This window comes from Trichinella spiralis (assembly GCF_000181795.1).
Source record: "Trichinella spiralis strain ISS 195 chromosome Unknown Scfld9, whole genome shotgun sequence".
NCBI classification, from domain to species: Eukaryota; Metazoa; Nematoda; class Enoplea; order Trichinellida; family Trichinellidae; genus Trichinella; species Trichinella spiralis.
In genome coordinates, this window is record NW_003526948.1 from 6,739,272 (window position 1) to 6,749,035 (window position 9,764).

At 33.3% G+C, this 9,764-nt stretch overlaps 2 protein-coding genes across 2 annotated transcripts; both read left to right on the forward strand.

Annotated features, from left to right (window-relative positions):
- Positions 1-2,689: 2,689 nt before the first annotated feature.
- On the forward strand, positions 2,690-4,841 carry Tsp_10248 (hypothetical protein). Its single transcript, XM_003372441.1, has 5 exons — positions 2,690-2,696; positions 3,440-3,490; positions 3,701-3,778; positions 4,213-4,305; positions 4,768-4,841. The coding sequence occupies exons 1-5, from the start codon at positions 2,690-2,692 to the stop codon at positions 4,839-4,841; spliced, it is 303 nt and encodes a 100-aa protein (XP_003372489.1).
- An 809-nt stretch (positions 4,842-5,650) lies between these two features.
- On the forward strand, positions 5,651-9,324 carry Tsp_10249 (putative serine/threonine-protein phosphatase 4 regulatory subunit 1). The gene is made up of 15 exons (XM_003372442.1): positions 5,651-5,726; positions 5,796-6,106; positions 6,190-6,250; positions 6,316-6,404; positions 6,501-6,593; positions 6,665-6,904; positions 6,944-7,062; positions 7,125-7,185; positions 7,279-7,540; positions 7,800-7,939; positions 8,014-8,178; positions 8,249-8,349; positions 8,445-8,541; positions 8,646-8,776; positions 8,850-9,324. The coding sequence occupies exons 1-15, from the start codon at positions 5,651-5,653 to the stop codon at positions 9,322-9,324; spliced, it is 2,421 nt and encodes an 806-aa protein (XP_003372490.1).
- The last annotated feature ends 440 nt before the right edge of the window (positions 9,325-9,764 follow it).

The window sequence follows — 9,764 nt, forward strand, 5'->3', positions numbered from 1 at the left end:
CTGATAGAAAGTTGATGGCATTTCCGTATCGTGGTGTCTTACCACCACCAAGTGATGTATCACAGAACCATTTTATAAAGATGGTTTGTGATTTTGGTTGTCTTATTGCAATACTTACATGTGTTGCCGTTTCTCAGCGGAATACTTGTTTGCTGAAGAAACACACAATAATTGGGTGGGGTTAAATGATATTGATGCTTCATAAATATGTCAAAATGCGGTTAGGGATGAGGAAGCAATTAAAATATAGTAATCTATGTAATTAGTATAAAAAGCATTAAACTGTCCTACTAATGTGATAATGTATAGCTTTTCTAAACTTCTCAATTTAAATGTGTAGCAGGATTTAATAAGTATACCAAAATAGGCATGATGATTTATGTAAAATACGACTTTATCACTACCTTTGTGAATACTCGCAGTGTTAATGAGTACTGTATTTTTGTACGAATAGTGTAGCAACATGATGATCAGTATAATGATCATACACGCAATTTTAGCAATGCCATTATATAGAGTACGTACTTCGGCATCATCGCGCGTGATTTACCAGTGTGATATTATATGCATATTGTTGATGCCGAAGAAATCGAAAACCATATTCTGTTTGCTGATACTTATTGATTTTAAATCTGTCGCATATGCATCGTAATGTTTTTGAATAGCATTATATGAATAATGATGATTTCAAATATCATTGTATGCTTTGTTTTTGAATTATTAATTTTCTTCATGAAAATAAAAGGATTTTAAATAAAAGTATGAATAAAAATTAATCCAAGAAAACTGAATAATTAGCATTAAAAGTATAATTATGCATAGCAATGAATTACAAAATAGACTAGACAACAGATTCTAGTATTGAAGACGACAAGCAAAAGTTCCTGGGCATGGAAGCTGCATGATGGTGTTAGAATGAAAAAAGTTATCAAAACCCAACATGTCATTTTGAATGTATGAATGTGATAGAATAATGATGGAGCTGGTAATTCGGGGTTGTTCACCCCCATAATAAGGGATTACACATCACAAACCCCCAATGTCAAAGGGGGACTGTGATGAAGCCCTAATAATAAGAGATCACACATCACAATTCCCGAATATGAAAGAGGACTGTGATGAAGGAAGAAATTCCCGGTGATCCGAAAAAATTGAACACTTTCTATTAAAACGCACGTTTTATAAAAAAAATCAGTATAACACACGTTGTTTTTATAAAGAAATCAGTATGTCGGATAATCCCTACGATGAACATAATGTTCTTCTTCGAAAGGTATCTTGTAATATGCATAATGTTCCGCAAAAAATTTTGAACTTTTTGTGATGGGGATAGTAAAATATCCCCAGTTTTTATCGCGAAAGTTTTTCTTCATGTGTTATAAACCGCGTTTGGTGATTAGTATGAAATGTGTATTTCCGATTTATTCCGTTGGGTTGTCTATTCCTTCTGAATTCTATAATTTAAATGTGCAACAGGGTTTAATAGATATATCATAATATGCAGGATGATTAACATGAAATGCGCATTTGCTCTTTTATGATTGCGACTGAATAAATGAATGAAGAATGAATAAACAATGTGTTGTAGCAATTCACTTTCTACATCTGATTGGGTATCTGCATTCATATACTTGGTAAGCGTGGTATGTACATACTTCGGGGAGTTTTGGATTTCAAAGTACAATTTACTTTAGAATTAAACGATCGTTTTTGAACTTGATGGCAATGCTATTTAAATGCATAAGACTTTCGTTGCAATTTGTAAAATATTGTAATAAGCAGCCATTCTAGTATTCTAATTATATAATTCAGAAATTCAACTCCTTTTTATTAATAATTCTGTGGAAATGTCAGTAACTCCATATTTCATTATTACATATTAGAGCAGCTGCCTATTTAATATGCTAACTTGAACTTGAGTTGTGTTTTACTGTATTAGATTTGGTTTCCCAATCTAATTGATCGTTCAGCGTTAGTATCTGAATATTTGAATATATTTTTCCTAGTGCATTGTTTCTGTTGCTACTGCGACTGAATAATGGCTACTACAATAAGAATGGAAATGTTCAATATGGAAATATATATTACATAATTTGAAAATATTTATTAAAAGATTTTTTTCATGCTTTATCGATGATAAATAAAATGCCAAAAAGTAAAGAAATTAATCGTTATAAATATTATTAGCGGGGAGCATTCAAAAGTGAACAGCAAGCTATGATGATACTGCGTTTTCTTTAGAAATACTATCTTGCTTTTTATTACATTACTGAATTAATTCATTGCTGAAGGTTTGTATAAAATTATTACATAAGAAAAGTAAAATATGCGGTGTGATAAAATTGAAAAATCTTTTGTTTTATTTTCAAATAGTGCATTTAAAAATTACATTTCATCCTATGTACTTGTAAAACTTGAATTTTGTTCACGTACAGAACAGTATGCACAGTTTTATATTCATTTTTGCGTAAAACATTTTAAACTGTAAAATATTATAAAACATTGATATTATTTATTTATATTTTATTGCCAGTCATTCTGAATTTATCACTTGAATTCATTTGATTACAATGAAACCTTTAATTATTTCATTACTGTAACTGGTGACGTTTTTTGATCTTTTTGCTTGCGGTAGGACTGTTTGGTTGGCTGTGAATTTTGCTTTCTTGCATTTTTAGAACTATCAGACATGGATGGTAAGTCTGAATATTCTGCTTGAAGCAATTTGTTGTGTTTCTCAATGTGCATTTTCACTTTCTATTGTATTTCCTCACGTGAAATTTGCATTCATTTGACAGCTTTCGATTGTATTTTCTTTTATTTTTTTTTTCGTTTAAATTTCTCGAGCATGCTTTACCTGCAGGATATGATTTGGAAAGTTACGTTTTTTTTGATTCATGCCTGCATTACAGTTGTTCACTTTTGCATTGTTTTCAGATGTTTTTACTGTTTTTTCTACCGCTGATGTAAAACGATGTTTTTCATAATTAATTTTGATATTTTATATGTTCTAAATGTTATCGATTTAATTTTCAGCGGAATTTATGCTCCTTTCAACATTATGTTTCACATTTTAATTTTAAAAAATTTCGTTCTTCACCCCTTTTGCGTAGGAAGGCCTGTTTTGGTGTAAATTGTTTCCATTCTCGAGTAGAAGTATGTGTTCTTTATATTTTTACTCATGTTTGTGGTGTTCTTTTTTTATTTTTAATTTTAATTCATTTTCCATATTTCATTTAGCATGAGCTGTTAGTTGACCTCATTCAGGTTATGGCAGTTTAGTTGTCGTCCTTATTGTTGTCTTGAATGTATTATTCATCATCAGGCGTAGAGCTCGAAGTCACGTGTGCACATTTTTCAAATTGCGCAGTTTAATAATTTTTGTTTGTTCGTTTGTTTTGAAAATGCATTTAAATGTGTTTTTTTTTCTCTATTTCAGACGATGACCAGAATTGTAAGTATAAGCTAGAAAATGCAAAACCTCGAATGAGTAAATGTCACACTTTGATAATTGCTACTGTCTGTCTTTTGTAAAGATTATTTTTACTTTAAACAAATATGATTAAAATTATAAAATGACCTTTTTTTGTTATTTTATACATTGTCATAAGTTACAAGTATAGTTAATAATTGAAATGAATTTGATTTTTTAATGAAAACCGCTGCAGTTCTATTAAACTTTCTCTTTTGCATTATTTAGATGAAGATGCAGATATCGGAAGTTTTTCCGATGAGTATCCTTCAATTTTTTCAGATTTTGATGGTAATGGTGATGAAAGTAAGTTCAGCGATTGGTAATGATTTTTTACAAACACTTTTTCACCATGAAATAAATTTACGTTTTACGCTAGTGTAAAACTTACTAATTTACTTTCTGCCATTCGTCGTGATCACAAGTTTTTAATTGAAATCTTGTCACAGTTGATAAGGTTACTCATTTATTTGTTTTTCTACCGCAATATAATGGGTAGATCTTAATTAGGCAGCTTCAGTTTCTTCTTCAGTCGAAGATCAATTTACACGACCAATAATGCGGCTTTCTTGTAAAAAGGTTTTGTTTCTTTTTTTTTAAATAAGATTAGCGGTGACGTTTTTTGAAATATAATTCTATTTGAATGTTCTTTTTTATTTTAATTAATTTTGAAAATTAAAAAGATATGAAATTTGTATTAAATACGCCTTTTAATGAATGAAAGTATGTGTTTTCTTTAGCGTTGACCGTTTCTGAAAAGAATAACACTGAAGGCGCAGTATTGTCTACATATGAAGTATCGGATGAACTTGGTATAAACGTCGCTGAATTTGGTAATTATTCTTTGATAAATTTTTTTGCATCAAGATTTCCCGATAAGAGGTCTAATTATTTCTTAAGTGTTTTTGTCAATATGATAAATAATAGACGAGTAGAGTGGTAATAGCATTAAATTCAATGTGTAAATTAGTCTATTTTAATGAAAAAATCATTTCCTTCTACGTGATAAAGTTTACTGTACAAGTGTACTGTAGTGAAAACAATGTTCATGTATAAATTTAACATACAGTCGAACTTGGTTAAGTGTACATGAAAGTTGGCAAGAATTAACTAACATGCACTTATCCAAAGTTGAGAATTATGCAGAGTAATTGAAAGGAGCAATAAGTGCACATTTACAAATAGGTTTAATGCGAAAAAATGTCCATTTATTTTAAGTAAAATAGTCAGAAATGTAGGTTTGAATTATATTTTGTTGTACCAGCGTTACTAAACTGATCTTCAGTTCAGTTTAGATTTGTCTGATTTATGTTGTTTTCGTGAAAGTATGGCCGAATTGTCGCCAGATATGCGACGACTTAATTTGTGAATAACTTCCTCAGAAAACAGTAGTTGTTTTGACTTTCGGCTAGTTCACGTTGTCTGCGATACGCGTACTTATTCCGATATAGCGAACAATAAACTTTGCCAATGATCAGTAGTTGTTATGGCTGATGATGAACGTAAAGAGGCCGGGGACGCGCCTATTGTGCACTTAAGGACTATATATTGAGAACAGCAAATCCCGTGGAGCTCAGCAGAATGAAGTTGTGCACTTGTCCATTATTTTACCGTATGATTAACTACAGGGAATTTTGCTAGGCCAGAATTTTGTGCACTTGAGGGAAATATGCACTTAACCGAATTCGACTGTATATTTTTTGCTTCAATAGATTAATATTATTTTATTGGTTTTAGAAGATTAAATTCATAGAATGCTTTTCAGCGACAAAGCGGTTTTGTATCGTATTTCAAGCATTGTTTTGTTTTAATGGCATTTATTGTAAAAATTTTAATTTATTTTTCAAATTTATTTACGTACTTTTTTGCATGAATAAGTGATCGATAAGATTTTAAATTGTTTGTATTATTTTTGTGTATGTTGACATTTTGTTTGAAAGCATTTTTTTGGATTTAAAAATAGATTTTTTTTTACTTTTATGCGGATTGAAATTTCAGGTCACCGCGCATTTTATTTGCCACTTTCTGGTTCGGATAAAGTGGATGAGCAGAATAGACAAATGCTCGAAGGGTGAATGAAGAATGAAATTATATTTTATTTTTAATTTATGAATTTTGTTTGTTTGTTTGTTTTTTTTAAGAATTGGTACAGTTCGTGAATTATTCAACAGGTTTCAGATGATTAGCAGAGAAAATCCTGATGGTTTGACGTTGCTTTGTCAATTTGCCGATGTGACATTTGTAGCCCATCATGGTGAGTTATTGTTGTTCATTTTTCGCATGAATTTAAAATCCACAAATTGTCCTCATTACTGTTGTACAGTATCTTCTTCATTTGAGAATGTTAGGTTTGTTTTTTTTTTCTTTTCTTCAAATACAATAATTGTTGTAATGATGATTATTGAACAGAAACAAAAACCAGTTTATCAATCTCTAGCTTGTGTATTTCACGTAATTTGTGTGATATTTTTGAAATTTTATTTATTTGATGCAGAGATGGCTGCGCGTGTCGAATTAGCTGATCAACTGCCCGCAATTGCTTCGTTGTTTTTGAACTCTGAAAATTGCAGCGGTTTTGTAGAACAATGGTGCATTCCTGCAGTGGTGAAATTAGCGTCAGAGCCAAATTCTCAAGTAAATTTATTTGTTTTTTTTCTTTTGTTCAACGCTACAATAATGAATTGGATATTCGGATGAATGGTGTTATCGATTTCCAGGTACGTCAGTCAGGTCAGTTGTCATTCAATAAAATGGTTCAAGAAAAGCTACTGTCACTCGGTGAGTTTCCATTTGGCCAATAGTAATGCAGCAGCAGCAGCAGCGTGTTGATTTTAATTTTTAAGAAATGATCGAAGAGCAAGTGATTCCGAAGTTGCTCAGCATAGTAGAAGATGACAAAATGGCCGAGGATGTTCGCGGAGAAATGGCAATGGTAATGATGAGAATTATTTTTTATTTTTTACATTATTGTCGTGTGTTGAAAAAAGAATATTAATTTTCGTATTCAAATTTTTAGCTATTTTTCCAGTCGTATTTGTATTTGCCACGACAAAAAGTGTTGGACGGTTTGATTCCGAAATGTGAAACGCTTTCTCAGAGTCCATCATCTTTCATAAGAAAAGTAAATAAATTATTCATTTCTGCAACGAACAGTCCACTGTGTTGATGTTTATTATTATTATTATTATTTAGGCTTGTGCAGCGTATATGGGTGATATGGCCAGGGTGATTGGCACGAAAAATTCAGAAGAAAAATTGTTGCCCATGTTCACCGCTTTGTGTCATGATACTTTTTGGGGCACTCGGAAATCTTGTTTGGATTGTTATTACACATTTTCAACTTACAGTACATCAGAAAGTCGTAGTGGAATTTTGACCCACGCATTTCGAAGCTTGATCCAAGACGACAGTTCACCTTGGGTAAACGAAATGGTATTTTTTGATTTTTAATTTGCATAAATATCTTTCAAGGTGAAATGCGCATGTGAGCATGCAATTGGACCGTTCATTTCATCTTTCGCTGATCCTTGTATCACTGGACTGTCACAAATTGGTGATTTAGTAGTTTACAACAAAGCTTTGGACAGGAGGTATGTTCTGTGTAGAGCGTTGTCGATTTGCAAATTATTTCTTATACTTTTTGTCCATTCAGTTCAAGCCATCGTAGAGACCAATTTACAGTTTCTCGTTTTGCCAACAATCCTCCACCGAAAGTAGGTGTTTTACTTTATGAAAAATGAATTTAAAAATTATTATTATTAAAAATTGATGATGATGATTTCGATGATGACTATGAATTTTTTCAGCAAATCGACAACAGCAGTGCGACGGTTGGAAACAGCAGCTCGATGTGCCAGGGCATTTTACCACCGCCGGTTTCGTGCCCGAATGATGCGATTCCTGCGGTTGAATTGAGTGAGCTAAAATTGACTTTTGATACCGACATAAAAGACGAATCATGTTGCGATAATTGTGCAGCTGCTGGATCAGTGGAATTAGCAGTCGCGGCGGCGGCAACCGGAGCTGAAATGAACAACGTCTCGTTGGCATACGGCAATTACAATGCAGGTATGTTGTTGTTTATTTGTTTATTTGTTTATTTGTTTATTTGTTTGTTTGTTGATGTTTTGCTTTCAGAAAGTGCAAGACGTGAACAAAAGCACGTAATTTCTATTGAAGATCTTTCCGATCAGGTAGGACAGATAAATGTTTTACTTTTCGCAGTTAATTGTTGTTGTTGTTGTACATTAATTAATTAAAAAAATATTTGTTTTTTTCCAGAATATTGTACCACCGGATTTGCTCCACGAATATTTGATTATGGCAGGTAAAGTTGAAGGAAACGGCTTCGAAGACGACGGTGCTTATTTGGCATCGGTCAGTTTTCCTGGTGTCGTTTTGGCACTCGGAAGAAGCTACTGGTATTTGCTTAAAGGGACATTTGTCGATTTTTCTCAAAACAGTCATGTAAAAACAATTTTTTTTTCATTAACAAATAAATATATTTATGTTTGTGTAATTTTATTTTATTTTATTTTTAGCAACGAATTCGACGTACTCTTGCATGTTCTATGCATGTGTTGGCTATGATTTTGGGCCCTGAAATAAGTGAAGTGGATTTGGTACCAATTTTTATACGCTTGATGCGTGATGATATGGACTCGGTTCGTATGGGTGCTTTGGAACATCTGTACGAATTTATTCTGGTATGTTTTTGATTTGTGTGTGTGTGTCAGTAAATAAATGATATACATCTGATTTGATATTACTTTTCAGCAATTGGAATTGTCGGGCCGTCGACCAGTTGTAGCCAATTTAAGTGCATTTTTGGAATCGAGTTCGCCGACCAATTGGCGTTTCCGTCAACAATTTGTCGAGTAAAAAATTCAAAAAGAAAAAAAAAACAATTATTAAATTCACATTTGTTGTGTTTTAAAATTTGCATAATTGTTTGCGTTTTCCCGTTATTCAGTCAGTTGACGCTGGTTTGTTCGTTGTGCACTTTGGACGACGTGAATCGCTACTTGAGTCCAATATCGTTGACTTTGGCAATCGACAAGGTGGCCGAAGTGCGCGAGCGTGCTTTCAAGCTTGTAATTATACAAATGCATACATACATACATCATGTGTATATTGTTTTACAATTTGTTTTTTTTTGCGTATTTTTTATCAGATTGCTCGTGTGTTGTCCTATTTGTACAAGGAGGAAAAAGCAGTCGACGGCGAAATTACTCTGGGCGATCAATTGGCAGTGGATGTGGTGAAAAGTTTTGGAAAATCATTGCAGTGGCGTCGTCGGCAAAGGTAAAAAAAATGATTAGCATATTTTTCTGTATGCATGTGCAGTATAAATTTTTTGTATTTTTGACTTGTTCAGCTATTGCAAAATTGTTGGCTACGTTTTGTCGGAACCGTCGATTAGTTTGGACGATTTCAAGAGACTGTTTTTGGCGACGTTCGTGGAATTGTTGAGTGACAAAATTCCGCACGTCCGCATAAGTGGAAGTCGAATTTATTCGAACAACGCTGCAATTTTTGCCGGGATGTTGACCGAAGAGGAGAAGCAGCGTCTTTTGGACAACATGGCGGACGACGATGTGTTGGAAGTTAGGCTTACGGTGGCGGAATTGAACCCTTCGGTCAAAATACGACAACGACGAGCCGCTGGCGACCGTCGCCATTGTGTCGCCGAAGCGGACAGTACTGTTGGAACCGGTTCGATGGTCGGCGAACCGTCGGATACAAGCCACAGTACCGAAATGGAGGGTGCGGTCGAAGATATTGCCGACCAAAGCGACCACCAACTATTGGAAGAAGTGTTGAATGTTGTCGAAATGAATGAAGCGAAATAAATGACCACCATTATTCCATTCTACGTTTCTTCTTCTTCCCTCCAGGGACAATTTATTCATTTCTCTCTTTCTCTTCATCATCTATTTTACTCGCTTATCTATTTATCTATCTATCGTTGATTCATTAATTATCTATCGCCCATCTCTACTCTGTCTTTCTTTTTTTTCTTTTCTCAATTATTCCTCTTCTCTTTTTTGCCTTCACACGCAGCTTGTTGTTGTTTATTTTTATTTATTTGTTTTCTTCACTTTTAACTTTTACTTCTTTCACAAACAAATATCCTTTACTCACACTCTGTATAATATACGCACGTATATGTATATATTTTTTTTTGTCGTTGACGAGCGTCTCCGTTTTTCGCAAAGGCTCCCTCATAAATGCATAGACGGGTCTTGCTAGCTCGTTCGTTCATTCAACAAGTGATCACTCCACTGTCCAT

Coding starts and splice junctions, on each gene's coding strand:
- Tsp_10249 (XM_003372442.1), top strand. CDS start 5,651: ATGATTAGCAGAGAAAATCCTGATGGTTTGACGTTGCTTTGTCAATTT. Junction 6,107..6,189: donor CGTCAGAGCCAAATTCTCAA/GTAAATTTATTT, acceptor ATCGATTTCCAG/GTACGTCAGTCAGGTCAGTT. Junction 8,777..8,849: donor CAGTGGCGTCGTCGGCAAAG/GTAAAAAAAATG, acceptor TGACTTGTTCAG/CTATTGCAAAATTGTTGGCT.
- Tsp_10248 (XM_003372441.1), top strand. Junction 3,491..3,700: donor AAATGCAAAACCTCGAATGA/GTAAATGTCACA, acceptor TGCATTATTTAG/ATGAAGATGCAGATATCGGA. Junction 4,306..4,767: donor TATAAACGTCGCTGAATTTG/GTAATTATTCTT, acceptor AGTTCAGTTTAG/ATTTGTCTGATTTATGTTGT.